The 18,493-nt window shown below is 35.1% G+C and overlaps 1 protein-coding gene across 1 annotated transcript in view; it reads left to right on the top strand.

The window, feature by feature from the left end:
* Nucleotides 1-18,493, top strand: part of NBEA (neurobeachin) — a 707,336-nt gene that overhangs the window by 475,276 nt on the left and 213,567 nt on the right. Inside the window, exon 39 of the mRNA XM_019653151.1 lies at nucleotides 2,640-2,783. Coding sequence (XP_019508696.1) covers nucleotides 2,640-2,783 — 144 coding nt within the window. The remainder of the gene's footprint in view (nucleotides 1-2,639; nucleotides 2,784-18,493) is intronic.

Here is an 18,493-nt window from a genome sequence, read left to right as displayed (position 1 = left end):
TGACCTTGGGCCTGAGTGGGGCAGTGGCAGTGACCTTGGGCCTGAGTGGGGCAGTGGCAGTGACCATGCAGGATGGATCCCACATTGTGGCTGCAGTAGTGTGTTGATCACAATAGGATGTGGCGGAGCAGGAGATGATCGGTTCAGTTAGGAGAATGTGAACTGGGAATATCCAGCCAAAGATGTCTGGTAGAAATATGGCTATAAAGGCCTCAAGAGAGAATTCTTGGCTATTAATCATTGGATTTGCCTCTTTTGTTCTCAGATGAAGCAAGCTCTGGGTTTGTCAAATTAAGTTACTACCCAAGAAGCAAATATATTATAAAGAGAGCTAATCCCAGAAGATTACTGTTCTGCTGGCTTTATATTACCAAGAAACCAAATGAAATTAAGATAAGGTTCTGGAGTATTCAGTAATCAATCCTCAATTTTTATTCCAGAAATAAGAATTACCTATGGGCCAGTGAAAGAAAAATGCACATATAACCATTTAATTCCCCCCGCCTTCCATGTAGCATTGACTTGTAATGATACTCTTTGTCTGAGGTACTTATAAAAATATATATTTAGCAATCGATGACTTTATACTGTTAAAATATTTTTTAGCCACGCTTTCTAAATGCCATTGTCCAATAAGAGCTAGGATGACAGACTCCGTCTCAGCCAGTGACACTACAATGCTCTGGTACCATAACTGTTCCTCAGCATGCAACTTATACTCTTCTGTAGGCTACCTCTGAGCCAATTTGTTAATGTTTTAGCAGACAGAATTGGCTCTGAGTCGCTGAAGAAAAGAAGTATGTAAGCTGCAGAAAAAGAGGCTAACTGTCTGTGTCACAGTGCAGGTTTTACTATAGCCAGGTGCACTTCCAAGAAAATGGCTGAGCAAATTAATATCAACAGTTAGCAGTGGACTGTTGAAGTCCTCTCAGCCTGGGAGGATTGACCAAAAGTACTATTGTTAAATGGCAAGATTTTTGGCCAAAGGTACCACAAGAATTAGAGAATAATTGCACGTGTACACCTATCATAACATCCCCTAGAACTGATACAACAACACCATTTAAGAGTGATTTATTAGGCTCCATTTCGGGAATATATCCACCACACCAAATGAAAGGTGACAGTATTTTCCTAGTTAATGCTGCTCCTTGAAGCCGATATCCTAATACTACTGTTAGAACACCATAAATTACATCTTCTTCCAGGTTGAATTTCATCTTCAAGTGATATGAAATAGAGGTATTGCTTAGCTGTATTTCATATTTCATATATATATATATACATATATATATGTATATGTATATGTATATATATATATATTATAAAATTGTAGTTAAGGTAATTTTAGATTCATTGTCACCTGCCAACAGGTGTTTGAATGTACATATTGAAATATTTGTTAGGGCCGGCCGAGTGGCGCATTGGTTAAGAGCTGGCTTGAGATGCTAGAGGGCCCCGGTTCAGATTCCACATATGAGGGCCAGTGACACTGCCCTCTACAGCTAAGATGCTGAACAACAGCTCAACCTGGAGCTGGGCTGCCATGAGTCGCCGGGGATGGCGTAGGCTGTAGCCCCTGCTTCAGTGGGTTGCCATGGGCTACCGTATATAGCCAGCAGCCAGTGTGAGCGGCCATCCAGAGGCCGGCAACTGATCTGCCTATCCCGGGAAGAGTGCAATGATGGTACCAACTTGGGCCAGTGAAGCAACATCCTCCAAAACTAGACTGAAGAACAAAACGACAGCAGCTTGTCTGTTCCCCTTCCCCCAGTTCCCCAGCACTGTTCCCATCCCCAATTCCCCAATACAAATCTTTAATAATAAAAAAGAAATATTTGTTAAACAGTCAAATCCATGAGAAATTCAAATGCATTTTAATTTCTAACCTTTATATTGATTGACTTGTTAATGCTAGGTCATCTTTTGTTATACTTCCATTTTCTGATTTATTTTTTTGTGTTTGGATTTGGGCCTTTTGTACTATTTTATGTAACAAAATCAGGATATCACTTTTTTTTTTCAGGGTATCACTTTAGAAAACCATTATTTATTTCATTACTTGCTGAGGAAATAGCTACTGTGAGTTCATTTTATGTCTGCAGCGTTCCTAACTCCACCTTTCTGTAGCTTCCCAATAACAACCATTTCTCCCTTCAGATGTGAATTCTTTCTTGTTCTCTTCATACCTATTACTTTTCAAAAACAATCTGATCAATGTATTATGTAATTCACACAAAGGTATAGTTGTGTAAAATTGTGTAATTTTATGGACCAGAAAACCAAGTTTGTGGTGAGATATAGATTTTTGATGGGAAGTGCAGTGATCTTAGGGCCCTAAAACGTGGGTGATAGAGTACTTTCTCTACCACCATCAAGCACTAGTTCTCTCAACAAGGCATGTAGCCTCGCAGGCTGTTTCTTCATCTGTAAAATAAGGGTAGGTGATTGCATCCCCTGCCTTTCCTGCAGTTATTTAGAAGACCAAACACGATAAGGAAGGTAAGAATGTTCTATCATTGTAAAGTGATATGTAAATGCAGCATATAATTATGAGAAAGTAATAGATTGTTTCTAATACTCAACTGAAAGCAAAACAATCACAGTGACCTAGATTATCATATTTCGGTTGTGACTAGGCACTGAAGAAGATGTGGTAAAGTCAAAGAAAACATTCAGAAGTCAAGCAATAGTGAATCAGAGCGCAGAGACCGAACTTATGCTAGAAGGAGATGACGACGCGGTCAGTCTGCTACAGGAGAAGGAAATTGACAATCTTGCAGGTAAGTTTTTACATGTTTTTCTTCTATTAGTTGTAAGTAATAAATACTCACAAGGTTACTGAATATAAAGCCTGTCTCCTGGTGAATAAGTGAGTGCCAGTGGTTGGAACCGTGCTCAATCGTATGAATGTTAATAATTTACTTTATCTCATGTCTAGTATTGAAGAAAGGAAAACGCATATCAAACATATATGTATTTCACTAACAGTAAACAATTAGCATCTAATTTCTAGGTAATGAAGAGCAACTTTTTAATATAGAAGTAACATGTAGCATAAATCGTTCCCATCTAACTGCCTAAATAATTGGGAGGGGACAGGACGATGGACTCGCCGACTAGCATAGGACTGACATGCTAACAGCTCTGAGGAAGAGTTACTTCAGCCAGGTGACCACTGAATTTGCCATTTCCTCCCTGCTGTCACTCTTTGGAGTGCCCCTCCCCATTTCTGGGCTCTCTGTCCCACACCGCTAGTCCCCACCACCAGCAGGCATTTTTTGACCTGATCACCTTCAACTTTCACCTTATCCGAGTACTGGTCTAACAAGATCTCCAGTGACCAGATGGGACATAGGTATCTTACAGTGTTGGTCCATTCCATTGTTTGGGTTTTAAACCACGTTTGAGAAGCTCATGAAAGCAGATTGCTTCATGAAGGTACACATACAATTTTGTACACAATTTCAGACAGTCCACTAACCCCTGGAAACCAGTCCATGGAATCATATCCTGGATCTCGGGTGAAAAACTCCTGCTTTAGAATCTCAAAAAGTGGCTGAGTCTTGCGTCACTTCTGTATTTTCAGCCTATACAACCAACATTGGGGTGTCAGATGGCAATACAGAAGTGGACTTATATTCATCATTCTGGGTACAAAATAGCACTGCTGTTTCCAGGCATGTGCTGAAAATTACCTGGCATGATTTATGAAAGCCTTCAACTCTATTTCTACCAGCTAGAGATTTCTCCTTTTACTAAGAACACGTTCCTGCTCATTGTAAGCTGGAGATGGCACACTGTTCTCCCTCTGAAAAAAAAGTTTGATAAGGTTATTCTAATACCAGTTCCTGGATATGTTTATATTATTACCTTTCTGTATCATGGAAATAGGAAAAAACTATTTTTCCTATTTAAAACTAATCTTAAGGGCCAGCTGAGTGTCTCAGTTGGTAAAGAGCTCACTCAAGAGTGTGAGCTCTGAGCAACAGGGTCCCCGGGTTGATTCATGGCCTGAGCTGAGCTGCCGCTGAGCTGCTAATAGGTGGCAGGATGGCTCAGCTAAAAAAACAAACAAACAAACAAACAAACAAACTAATCTTAAATCTATGAACAAGTGTCTACCTCGAATTCCTAAGCAAATGTTCAAGTTTTGGTTTTGTTGTTTTGTGGTTTGTTTCAGTAGTTCAGAGATTTTATCTGGGTCCTTTTGGAAATTTAAGCAAAGTCCATTATTTCCTTTTGCCCACAGATTTGTTTTGTCTTTTCCTGATCTTACTGTTGAGCCTAAAGATCTAGAAAATTCACAAACATGATTTTAATGTGTTGCCTTTCCTTATTCACATATACTAACAGAAATGTTCAATAATTATATAATTTAGTTTAGACTCCCTGGTCCTTAGTCCCCACTAAAGGCAATTCATTAGTTCAGACAATTTTGCTAGTATTTTGGAGTTTATTATAATAATATCTGCCCAATAATACCAGAGGCAAAATTCAATAAAGACTAATAGCCCCTTTATATTTCTCTCCTCTAATGGTAGCTAGAGTAATTAATAACATTAATTTATGTTTATAAACAAAATTCCCAAAAAGCATTAAGTTAAAATACCTAAACAACAATGAAAGTATGCTTGAAATAAATTATTTACAATTGAATTGTGAGGCTCTTGACCAATTCACTCTGTCAAAACTCCTCTAACGTCTATGAATTTTAAACAGATTTATCTTTGAGCAGATCTGTTTGCATTCATATCCACCTGTTCCTAACTCATACTCTTTTTTGGAATCCTTGTGTCTTAAAATCTTACAAACTGTCCTAAAACATTAATCCCCTAACCTAGTCTATAGTGTTCATTTTTAAATATTTGCAGCCCACAAATATGACCCTGAATTTTGAACGCAGTACAAAAGTAGGGGACGGGTGTTTTATGAAGGGAAAAGAAAGGGTCACAGAAATCGTTGCAGAATATGTAGGTAGGTATCTGTAGATTCATTCTGTAAATGCTGAAGCCTGTTTGTTAATCTAGACTGGCATGAGTGTGACATCACATCAAAATCATTTTTAGAAGTTAATTACAAACCAGTTATTCCTAAATGTAAAAATTATGTAATTTTCTTTGTTGCTCTGACAAATTCTTTTACAGATAATTGTTACCTCTGTCTCAGAAATTAAAATGTGTTAAATAATGTCTTTCTTATTTATAATTTTTCATTGTAAATGGACTTATAGTGCTAAACCGCCTAAAGAAAACTTCACTATCACAGGAGCTCTAAGTCCAAATGAAATCTAGGAGATCTTGCATGTAATTAATATAAGAAATATACCTTCAAAATTATAGAAGTAGAGTTCTTGGATTTTATATGAATGAGTACATCATTTTTATAATAATACAGTAAGCCTAAACCTGCTGATTAGCATAATTGGTTTTTCTGTCTTACAAAACCCTGTTTTGTTGACAGGCACACAGATGAGGAGACCATGTATTATAATTTGTCCATGTGCAATATTTCTTAATAATTAAGTTAAATTCAAGAGAAAAAATTATGCTAATTAGAATAAGAAACTAATAGAAAGTGCTAACTTAGCTAAGATTAATTCTGGTTTTTTGGTTTAAAAGATATGATCAATTTCTGATTATAAAAAGGAAAAAAAGAATAGCTAGCATGTCTTAATAAGAACCAGACAGTGTTTCGAGGGTTTTATGTGCAATAACCTGTTTAATATTCACTGCAACTCTAAGTATACTGTTATTACTCTAATTTTACAAATGAGGATATGGAGGCCAAGAGAGATTAAGTAGCTTGCATGAGGTTAAGAAATACATGGTTTTAAGGGGATCTACTTTTTAAATTATACATGTCTAACCACTATGTTGTACACCTGAAATTAATATAGAATAATTTAAATGTCAAAATAAATAAGTAAAGTGTAAATAAATAAATAAAAAGAAATATATGGTTTGAGCTAAAATACATAGTATATGGTTTGATATACACTAAGTAGTGTATTTAAATATGTATATGTATATACTTAAAGACTTCAAAAATGATGTAAAAACAAGACCCTGTTTATAGCTCAACTTTTACACTGGCTTTATTATACTATATTTTAGAACTCTATGAATATGCATAATTATAAATTTTAGTTTTATTTATGTGTTACCCAAAATTCATTCTTGTAAGTTATAAATTTTGACAGTATTTGTAAGCACAATTTTATTTAAATATTGACCCTTTTGCATGTTTTCCTCCATTTTCTTTGGATTTTTCTAGTTTTTATAAAGATAAAATGTTCCAGTTTTACAGATTTAAATGTCATACAATTTTCTGTTTCACTTTTAGTTCCCTTTCTTCCCAAGCTGTTCATCTCCAGAGGCAAGTTAAATGTGTGTGATTATTAATTGCTCAATTTAATATGTATTGTAGCAAGTAGCTAATATGATTATAATATAGAAGTATGACAATCAATTAAGTAATTAGTATATTAATAACACCTAACTTAGTTATTTTAATTGCTTTTTTTGTTTGCAGTGATTCACCAAAGTAAATTAGCACCTAAGTTTCTTTATATAACCAAAATTTTCAACTTATTATATTATATTTATTACTTAAAATATTATTTTGTTACTTAAAACATTGAAATTAATAAGTATAATTCACCGGATTTTAATCTAAAATCTCAATATATTTTAATTTGAAACTTAAATTAGTTCTTTAAATTATTTTAAAAATATTTTTGTTTATATGTGTGTAAGCTGTTCTTACCAAGAATCCTACATTACATCTATTTAATTACATCTATTTAATGTAAATAACTTAAAAGATTTTTCACATGCCTATGTCAATGTCCAAATGTCCTTCCTTACCTGAAATATCTTTTGCACGTCTCTAGTCTACACCCTTTCTTATCTCCCTCTATCAAAATTTCTGCCCGTGTTTTTAGACCTATTTAAAATACTTTATGAATTATTCACTAGCTAATCTTGCCACCCCATAATATTTTTTGGTAACAACTTTATTGAGATATAATTCACATACTATATACTTGACCCATCTAAAGTGCACATTTTAGTGATTTTTTTTGTATATTCACAGTTATTCACCATCACCACAATTTTAGAACATTTTCTCACCCCCAAAAGAAACCTTATACTTTTTGACTGTCTCCACCATTTCCCCATTCCCCGTGCACACAGCCATAGAGGACCACTGATATTCTTTCTTTGTTCTCATATTTGCCTATTAGGTACATTTCACATAAATAGAATCATGTAATGTGTAGTCTTTTGTGACTGGCTTCTTAGCATAATGTTTTCAAGGTCCATCCATGTTGTAGTGTGTATGTCCCTTTTATAGCGAGTAATATTCCATTACATGGATATACCACATTTGCTTATTCATTCATTAGTTGCTGGACATTTGGTTTGTTTCCATCTTTTGGCTATTATGACTAATGCTGCCATGAACATTCACATACAGTGTTTTATATAAGCATACAATGTTACTTCTCAGGTATATACCTAGGCGTAGAATTGCTAGGTCAAATAATCACTGTTGTTTTGCCTTTTTGATGAACTGCTAGACTGTTTTCCCAAGTGGCTGCATCATTTTGCATTCTCATCAGCAGTGTGCGAGGGTCCAATTTCTCCCCATCCTTCCCAATGGTGGTTATTTATGTTTTTTATTATAGCCACTCCATAAAATTTTAATTATATCATTCTTAAGACATTTGTCACAGAGAGCTTTGTATTGTAGATGCTTTTCTGTATGTTTTCTCTCTCCTTTTAGACTGTCCATTCCTTAAGGGTAGCGACCATATCCCATGTGACTTTGAACCATGAAGAAATGCCTAACACAATTACTTGCTCTTAAAAGGTTTTCATTGACCAAGTTCATGTAGGTAAATTAAACTGGAAAGCTGAGATAATTATCTAGTTAATTTATACCAAAAACAAAAGACTAAACAAAACTTATTTTGAGCTATCTAATATAAGTATTGGGGGCTTGAATTATCAGATCATCTGCTCATACTAGTTGAAACATTTCAAATAATTACTCAACTCATCACTTGACTTTTCCAGGGTAAGAACACCTAAAGTTGAGCTGACCTTTGTTTTATCCCATTTTTGGCGAATTATGTCATTTAACGAAACGTCTCTTAAGGTTCCCATTTTTAAAGTCAAGATACCACTGTGACTCTTAATCAAAAAATGTTTAACACATGGAAAAGATGTTCTATGACCTATGGATTTTAAATATTTCCAAAAGAGTATTAGTATAGGGAACTAGCAACATGGGGAAGATGTGTTAGAATATAAGAATTGGATTTTTTTACGTATGTTTTTCAAAGTGGTAGATTTATAAGCCTTTACACACATGCACACACATATACACTCTCACTCATACATACACACTCTTATCAAAGTCAAGAATCTGAAACTCAGAAAAAAATGCATTATGTGAATTTAAGAATGAGAAAAAAATGTAGAAATAAGGAGGAGGTATATTAAGAGAAACAGAATGTAGTCAGTGAGAGGTTCTTCCAAGGGACAGTCACCTTCCCTATGTGACTCACCTTTAATGTTCATCACGGTTTCCAGGTGAGGAAACTGTCGCTTAGAATATATATTTTTTTTAGGTTGACCATTCCTACCTCCCTAAATCTCTATTTGACTGCATTCACAAACTCATTTACTTACTCATTAAGACATATTGAATATTTAGTGAGTATATAAAACTTCAGAGCTCAGAGACTGATAGAAAAAAAAAATCATCAAGAGAATTAGCTCAGCTACCAGCAGCTCTCACTGACTGAAATAACCAGGAAGTTACAGCACAGGCTATGCCTACCCTAATTAATGAAAGTAGACAGGTAAGATGTTCAGATGGATAATTTAGGCCTTTAAATGTTCCAACATGGAACGTCCAGATTTCAGAGTTTTTTGCAAAGTTTTTTATATATAAATTAAATGTTACTTAAAAACTGAGCTAAAAGAAAGGAGGCTAAAGTAAAATACAGAGTATACAAGAGGAAGGAAAAACTCAAGATTCTAAAAAAATGTAATTACAGGAACAACAGAGCTCTAAAAGCGAAGAATTTTTCAGAGAAACTTATTTTAAAAAGAAAAAAGAATAGGAGACAAAAGTACAGAAAGATTTTATTATAGTTGTCTAATGGAATAAGAGAGTAAACATTATACAAGAGAGCGAGTTCAGTGTTGCATAGATGCAGATAAACTCTGATTCAGATCATGTATGCTTAAGCGTAACTGCTCCTGGTAGTACAATTCGAATATAGTTAATGAGGATTCCTTCCCTGACAAAACTAGTATTTATTTTTTAAGATTCCTCCAAATTTATTTTAATGTAGTTTTAGTTAGAGTCTAACTAGAATTGAAAATTCTGTTTGATATTTGTGTTGAGAGAAAAAAATGTCTTTTAAAGATTCTGGATTCTCTAAAATGCATTTTGCTCAGGATTTTCCCCTTAATTTTTAAACCCATGTGTATTTCAAGGAAAATTTAAGCCATATGTTCCTGACTCACTCACACTTAACTCATCAAAATGTTGTTTAATAAAAGCTATTTGATGTTGAAAAAGCCTTATGAGTCCTTATAAGTCTTTTTTCTCTCTTTGAATGAGGAAGTTGCTTTGCCAGTCATAAATAGTATACCCAAAGGGTTCACGTTTAGCTTCAAACAGAGAATTCACAAAGCTCTTAGAAACAGCATTAAACACATGCCCATTTCTTAAAGAGCTAAAATATTTAAATTTAAATTTCTAACTTAATTTTTTAATTTAGAGTTGTAAAAATAAATAAAAGCATTACCTTGAATATCTATCTTTCTTAGCCTGTCTTTATTATTTTTATAACATGTACAAGGCCATTTTAGAGTCTGCAGATATTTTACTGTATTCATTTTTCTGTATTTCCAAAAACGTATGTCTCCTTCAACCATGGATTCTGTAGTCTATAAAATACACTTTTAAGGTACTGTTAACTATAACAGCATCCCTGATAACCAAGCGATGTAAATTTAAACTATTATAAAAGGACATAATTCAACTATGTGTATTAAACATCAGCCATGATCCAAATCATATATAACATTCTTACATCTTTCTTTTATTTTAAGAATAAGCCACCCTTTGTTATGCTGTGTTTCACAAACCACAATGATGAGTTCTATTCTTTCTAATAGCGTGTTCTAGTTGAATCTCATTTTTATGTTTCACTTTTTTCTCTGTATGGAGAATTCCCCGTAAAGTTATCCCTCTGCAGATTTATGGTTATACTTACTACCAGCATGAAAAATAGGGGCAATAAACAACTCAACTAACTTTTCAATAGACCATAGCTCTTCTTTATGTAGGGGACTAAACTTCCATATGCCATGTTTTTAAAAAACTATATGAATGCAGATATTAATCACCTACTGAAAATATATGTGTCATCTTGTTTGTTACACTTAGGGGGGAAAAAAATGTGAGATAACAAACTGTTTTTCTGTTGCCGGTCTGTGGATATTAGTGAGTTGGAGAAGAGAAGAGATGAATCATTCACTGTCAGATGACTGCCACACCAGTGAGGGGGCTGGTGCTGTGTCCGAGAGACTCAGGCACTAATCCAAAATGGGGGAAAGGGATTTTGTCACTATATTAGAGAAGTGCTGTACTAAAGAACAAAAAAGTCTTCCTGTCAACTGAAAGGATCGTATTTACTGGGTTGTCAGAAAAGTCATGACATATTTTTCTATGTTTTTCGTTGCAAAAATGTGTCATGAATTTTCCGACAACCCAGAATTCGTTTATTTCCATTGCTTGATGTTTCAGAACCAGAACTGTAGCCTACAGAAGGTACTTAAATAAAAAGTTTGCACTAAGGACAAGTATTTACATGACAATCAATCTATAAGTAGTTATTGCAGTAGAATCTGCTTCATCAGTTGAAATCATCAGTCCAATAAGTGTAAGTCTAGAACTTTTCTATCAGCAAAAAGAAGGGAAAGTCGGACTGAGTTTGCTGTCCATATGTTGTTCAGTATCTTTTTCCAGATAAAATGTTTAGGTTGTTTTATTGATCAGAAGATGACTGATTACAATGTTTTATGTATTATTGGGTTTTTTCTTAATTCAAAAGTTCTGTTGAATTTTCCCTTCATTTTAAGTCACTAATGATGAAACAGCTAAGTGTAGTTGTAGTGCTATACCAGTTGAGTTTGTATATAAAACAGGAATGTTAGGAACCAGGTATCACAGAAAACTTTCTTAAAAATTACGTCTTGCGTCTAAGATTGGGCTGTGAGAATGAGTCTTCAGTCACCAGCCAGTTTTCTGGAGGGGCTGGCTGGGGGCGTGGATGAGGTAGATGAGTTGAACAGAGGTAAGTATGGACAGGCAAATAAATCTGGGAGACATCATTTACACTTGTTGAGAGAAAATAATTCCACAAGCTAATAACTGTATAACTCTCAATTAGGTATTGTACTTCATTTTAAGATGTGGAAGCTAAGGTTCAGACATTAGGGTCCTTATTCATGATCACATAAGCAAAGAAATGAGCCAAGATACAAACCCATTTTTTTCTGTCTCTGCTAAAGCACTTGTTCATTCTACTACATCAGGGTTTTTTTAAAATTCCAAGGTGCAACCCCATGATATGTTAGCAAATCAATTATGTGGGTTATTACCAGAATTTTTATATGAAATAAAAGAGAATAGATTTACATAGAAAAAATGTCATCACACATTGTAAAAATGAGAACGTGAAGGATCTATTGGGTCCTTATTCTCTGATGTAAGATCCCAGCTTGACTCAGCTTGGATGTGGCTATCCAAGCCAAACGAATATAAATGTTGAATATCTACTCTAGACAAGACATCATAGTGGGTGTGTGGAGTAAAAGGATGCCTATGGTTCAAGTTCCTGCTTTCAAAGAGGTTATAGTCTAGAAGGAGAGCAGATAATGGGAAAACAAAACCAAAAACAACTTAGAAGTACAGAGGTAACCAGAGTAACACAAAGGGGGCCCTTGACCAGTCTTCCTACAGTAGGTGTTTCCTATGTTGCATCTGGAAGCATAAGTAAAAGATTTCGAAATATTTAAAGAGTTGTTACAGGCATGGGAAACATCATTTGTGAAAACCTCACTATCTGTACAAAACTACTGAAGTTTTAAATTATCCGGGTAACAGCATGAGGCAGGTGGTCTCTGAAGTTGAGGCTGAGGAGCTCACAGGGCAGCTTTATGTGTCAGGAAGACAATGAAAGGTTTTAAGCATGGCGATGATAATGCCTGATTTATACAGTTTGAAAATGTAGGTTATGGCTTTAGGATGCCCAGACTTGAGGCAGAAGGCTGTTGTTCTCCAAACCAGAGGTGAATAGCTGTGCCCAGGAGAGTCTACACTGAATTGGCTGGTGACAGGAGAGAGAAGAAGGGCACAGCTTCCAAAAAAAAAAAAAAAAACCCTGAGAAGGTAATTTGTGAAGGACTGTAATAATGGAGTAGTTGTGGAGAGTAAGAATGAGAGGAATCTGGCCTGAGAAAAGAAGAGACATAGACGTTATTAAATGTGTTTAGGAAATTTTTTTAAATGTGTTTTAGAGGGGAAAGGAATGAAGATGATTGGTTCAGCTTGATCTGATGGATAGCCATAATTTTCAAATAGACAATAATGGTTTGAAATTTGAGAGCCAAGTTGAGCATGGAGTTCATAATTAAAACCACCGAGATCACCCAAGGAAAGTGAGAACAGAGAGAGAGAGAAGAGCAGTAGGCCATTCAGATCCCCTGTGGAACAAGGTTGAAAGGGCCGCAGTGGAGGGTTCCCCTCAAGGACACTGAGAAGGAAGTCAGGCAGTTGGAGAACAAGAGAGAATAACAGATGCTCTAGAAGCCAAGGAACTCCGGTTCAGCGTTTTTCAAAGTGATATTCCTTGGAACACAGTTTTTGAAATATGTTAATGAGAGAAAACGTATACCTAAACACATTTGGAAAATTCTGAGTTTAAACCTAAAATCTTACACAGCTTGTTTTTCAATTGGTGGATAGATGTTTCCAAGTCTTTCACAAGCCTACTTTCCAAGCCTACTTCCATAACACCTTGGCCTAAGTAGAGGATGAGGGTGAAGCTAAAGGAATAAGAGTGAGGAACTAAGAGATAATAGAACATACCTAGAAGCTTAAGAAAGAAGGGGAGAAACAAAGATGGAGAGCAGCCAAAGTGGGCAGGAGAGGGGTGGACCAAATCCCAGGTAGGAAGAGTAACTGGCTTGAACAGGAGGAAAGACCATCTTCTGAAACGAGAAAAACATAACAATAATGCCGAGGCAGAAAAAAATCTTTAGACAGAAGAAGGCATCATTTAAATGACAAAATTTAATTCTTCTCCAAAATATGAATACTTCATTTATTATAGTCAGGATGGACAAAGGTTTATATGTTAATTTTTCTAGGAAGGGGTCATATATTTAACCGTCTTCACAAAGAGGTGTGTGACCCCCTCCCAAATGGGTAAACACCGCTGTTCCACACTGTAACACCTGAGCTTTAATCTTTGATGCCTTAAGCTGAAAAGTCTGACATTCAAAGCTATATGTGTTTTTTCAGTTTTATCTCACACCACTCTTTAAATCCTAGTCACTGGCCAATCTTATTTTCTCCCGTTCATACAGTGCATCTGTGTATTTGTTCAAACTCTCCCCCCACTTACAGTGTTCTCCCCCTCATCCCACTGTCCAAATCCAACCATCATCCATCACAGCTCACTTCAGATGCCATTGCTTCATCCACTCTCAACCACCCTGCCCCCCACCCCACCAAGGGAAAAACGGCTGGAAATCACCATCACAGTTCTGTGAATGTCTCTATTTTTTTTTCTGTCCCTCTCTTGGAGGAAGGCAATATAAATAACATTTAACTGCCCTGACTTTGGTTTCAGATAACCAGGTTTGAATCCAGTCTCTACCACTTACTAGTTGTATGACCTTCTCTAAATTACTTCACCACTCAGTCTCATTTTCTTATCTATAAAATAGAGATAATAGCAGTACCTATCTCATAGGTTTGTTATGAGGAATAAATGAGATTAATTCATGTAAAGTGCTTTAACAATACTTAGCTAAACCCTCTCTCCCTTGTGTCAAAATTGTTCCTGTATGTCTTATCTTTAGTATAAGCTCTGCGGATAAAATTCATGTCTTAGACATTACCGCGTTCTCTCTTAGAGCTCAGAACAGTGATTAATTTTTGTTGACTACATGAATGAATGAATGCTGAGGTAAATATGTCTCCCTAAGCATTTAATTTACAGAGAGGGAACAAATTACACACTAGGTAAAATACGGCACTTATAAAATTATGCTATTTAAAAATAATAGTATGCATGTGATATAGCCCAAATGACCAATGACATTGTAACTCTCATTGGTTTTCAGCATATTTTTAAATGTATGCTTTCTTTTTTTTTTTTAGCTGAGCCATCCTGCCACCTGTTGGTAACTCAGCGGCAGCTCAGCTCGGGCAGGGACTAGAACCACTGTTGCTCAGAGCTTGCAGTCTTGAGCGAGCTCTTAACCAACTGAGCCACTCAGCCGGCCTCAAAATGTATGCTTTCTGTAAAATGCAACATCTTTCATATTTTTAAAGAGAAATTTTAAGTCAATTCCAGAAAAATATAAAACATGTGATCTGTTATTTTAAGTGGCCTTCTTTATACATGCAACGGTGGTGTATGTAGTTTCCTATATTCGATTCCATAAACACAGGTTGCATGTTATGTGACAAATACTATGTTGTGTGAAAAAGATAATGCTTCTGTCTTCAAGTAGTTTACGCCCAATGGAAGAAACAGACTTCTAAACATGTATATTCAGTATATTATAAATGGTGTATGAAAGCTGTGCCCAGGAAACCATGGAGCGTACAGACGCACTTAGTCCAACTGAGGGTTGCAAAGACATAGCCTCCTAGTCCGATAGATTTAAATCATCACCTCTAGTTTATTCACTCATCTAGTCTAGTAGGAATTTACTCTTCTCCATCATTAAATGATATCCTAGTGCTATAAAAGAGTCAGTACCCTTCCAGAAAGTGAAAAATGTATTCCATATGTTGAACTAAATGTGATATAACTGGAAACACAAATCTCAGCTGGCTCACCTATTGAATCAAAAGGCAGAGCAAATTATCACAATGAACTTTAAAACCATCACTGTCTTTTTGGTATGTTTTTGTGCTAGAAAATAACTCAGTGATATTTTACTTAGAATATATATGCTTCGCAAGCTTTCCCCCCCCCCCTACAAAATCACTCATTGCCTTTTTGGAAAATACTCTAGTTTTTGTTGGTTTCTTTTTAACATAAAAATTTTCTGTTCTACAAATAAATTGAAACAAATAAATGGTAGGTTAAAGTTACAGCCTATCAGGTTGTCTCTCAGTACTTTTTAAAATTATTTATTATAAATATATTACATAAGACGCCATTTTAGATAATATTTGTGCAAAAATAGATGTTCTACCATGATGAACAGATATTTTGTTAAAATGCAGTCTTCAATTGCTTTTACCAGAAGATTCCATTCTTTCTCTTTCAGTTTCTGACTATGGTAAGCTGAGTTTCACCAAAGGTTGGTTTACTCAGATCCGAAAAGATGAATGTGTGTTCTTAAGTACCTGTCTCATTTTGTACAGTAATAATCTAAGGAGACCAGTACACTATAGGGACAATTGGTTATTGTTAATCTTAAGATAAGGATAGATTATGTCCCGGAAGTCACCAAAGGGCACAAAAAGGCCATTTCTTGGGCACAGTGAGCTTTGTAGTATAAAATTTGGGTTTATACAGTATTTATAATGGATAGTTTGGTGTGTGTGTGTGTGTGTGTGTGTGTGTGTGTGTGTGTGTGTGTGTGTGTGAGAGAGTGAATGTGTGAATTAGGGCAAGAGGGAATCATTCTGAAAGTTAAATTCATAACTCTTGAGGTATGTATTCTATTAATTGTTCAAGTTATATTTTCCTGATTCAAACAAAGATATTCTATAACTTTTCATGCAAGAAAAGCTTTTGAAAATTTCAGAGGATCATTATTCTGATAATATATTTGGACCACTATCAATAGTCTGTGTACATAAGAAAAGTGTCACTGAGATTTTGTTATTCTACTTTCTTTACCCTTGAGGCGTTTTAAATGCTTGAAACCCAGGGAATTATCCTGGATAACAGCAATCTAAGATTTTCTGCAGCATTTTCCCCCTCACTTCTTTCGCCCCCAGGCACAAACACAAACATCTCTGTTTTCTTAATGCCTAATAAAGCTTTCCTGGGATTCTGAAACAAAGTTCCAACTTTCTCATACTCTTCAGTAATTTATTTTGTTTTGAGATTAAAGCATTTTGTTATTTTAATTCTATGGGGAAAACATTTCTCTTAAATTGATAGTGCAATACTTAAGAATAAGTCCAAAGCAGTGATAAATATTTTAGATATGTTCACTCCTGCTGTAATTTTCCTACAGATTTTATCATATTATAGAAATAATTGTAAAAAATTTACTTTCTCATATTTTTGTCTTAAAAAATGTTTGGAATATTATTTTTCACTAAACATAAAGAATTTCAGATATGGTTTCTTCTAAATAATGTCAGGAGTTTAAGTGTAATAATTTTACAAAGATAAGTCCTTGTTTATATCGTAAAATAAATGCCTTTTACATGTTCCAAAAACAAATTGAACATGTGGTTTCAAAGTAATTGAGGTTGGAGAAAATCATATAGCTAATAGAACTTTTACTAATATTATACTAAGTTTGGAAAATATTCAAGTGATTCTAAAATACATTGTAATTTCATATACACATATATTTTTGCCAGTTTAAAGTCATCAGCTAATTGTAATGATACCAATTTGAATTCAATTCTTTGTCCCTATATATATTCTTGTTTTCTTCCATATTGCAACTTGTAAAGATTCTTAGCACCATTTAAAAATCTAATTGCCCTAATTGCCTTTTAATAGCTAGAATGCTTTTGACCCCCCTAAAAATGATTAATTCCTGTATCTGAGAAAAAGGAAAGCAGCCCCTGACCTCTGGAAAGTGGTCTGACCCTTACAAGGAGGCCTCGGTATTGCTGGGAGCTGGCCTGGATGGAGCTCACAGCTAGGCCATGGTGTTCTCCTTTTGAACACAACCTCATAGAACACCAACGTCAGACGCAGTCACATGATGATGATGTGAGGCAAAAAAACAGCTTTATAATTTTGCCTAAGCACAGACAAAAATACGGTCACTCTGCATGCCACCTAAATACCAGACATCCTCTCTTCTGGCTAAATAGTGACTGCTACTTCTTTGCCAATTACAGCAATAGCCTAGACCTAGTCTTCCATCTCTCTATTTAAAGATTTATTTAGACACCAATCACAGAATTAGCCCTGCTTCTTTACAGAGCCTGATCCAGAGTAAGGCCCTGTGTCCCTCCTTGAACCCTTGCTAAAGTCATTTAACCAAAGCCTCATCTCACAAAAAGTCCTTCCGACACCCTCTCACTAAGTCGCCCCGTAGTACCCATGCCTCCCTCTTTGCAACGAGCAGTAAACCCAACTTGTTCAACTACAGATGTGTTCCTGGATGTGTTTGGCAGGAAGGTATCTGACACATCCATAGCCCCAAATTATGAATATTGAACCAGTAGTGACGTAAAAATGTAAAAGAACTTTGTAAATTAAAGTTCTATTAAAAAGTTGCGTGTTATTATTAAGATTTCTAGGCATGGAATTTTGTTTTCAGTAAATTCATCCAAACCCACAACTATTTTTTTAACATTCTACTTTTAAAATATATTTGATGAATAGTTCCCTTTTCAAATATAAAACATATGTATTTCTTATTCTAGGTTTACCATCTTAACTGACTAAAGATCCTATGGCTCTAAAAAGAAGTTCATTCCTTTAAAGATTCTTTTTATTATGCTTGGGGAACTCGTTTGTTCTGCTTCAGATTTTCAATTTGCATTTAAATTAATGACAAGTAATTTAAAAATAGTTATGAATCAATATTTCTTAAACATTATATTTCCAATTCTAAAACATAAATAACTTTTTTTTTCCTGTAATTACTTTAAGCTATCATAGGCATCAATAAGGGCAGGAGGTTTTGTCCCATCCACTTGATTACCCTTTCATATGCATCACTTGTATGTGTGCTGCGGACATGATTATAATGTATCCTTCTATTGTTACAGTAATAATTAGAATGAATATATCTACAGTCAGTCCCCAACTCACTACACTAAGCAAAATTAGGAGTTTACATATGAACCAAGTTATCTTCTAGAACAGAACCTGCTAGATCCCCATCTCTCTGGCATCTAGAGATGCTTCCCTTTTAAAACTATTTTTATTTGGAAAGGGATTGAAATTTTCAAATAACCAGATCTCCCAGATGGAAGGTCTGCGGGTTAATGACTGCCCCACGTAAACATT

This window comes from Hipposideros armiger, unplaced genomic scaffold, assembly GCF_001890085.2.
Source record: "Hipposideros armiger isolate ML-2016 unplaced genomic scaffold, ASM189008v1 scaffold_198, whole genome shotgun sequence".
In the NCBI taxonomy this organism is placed as follows: Eukaryota; Metazoa; Chordata; class Mammalia; order Chiroptera; family Hipposideridae; genus Hipposideros; species Hipposideros armiger.
The sequence above is the reverse complement of the archived record's forward strand: the minus strand, read 5'-3'. Positions and strand labels throughout refer to the sequence as shown.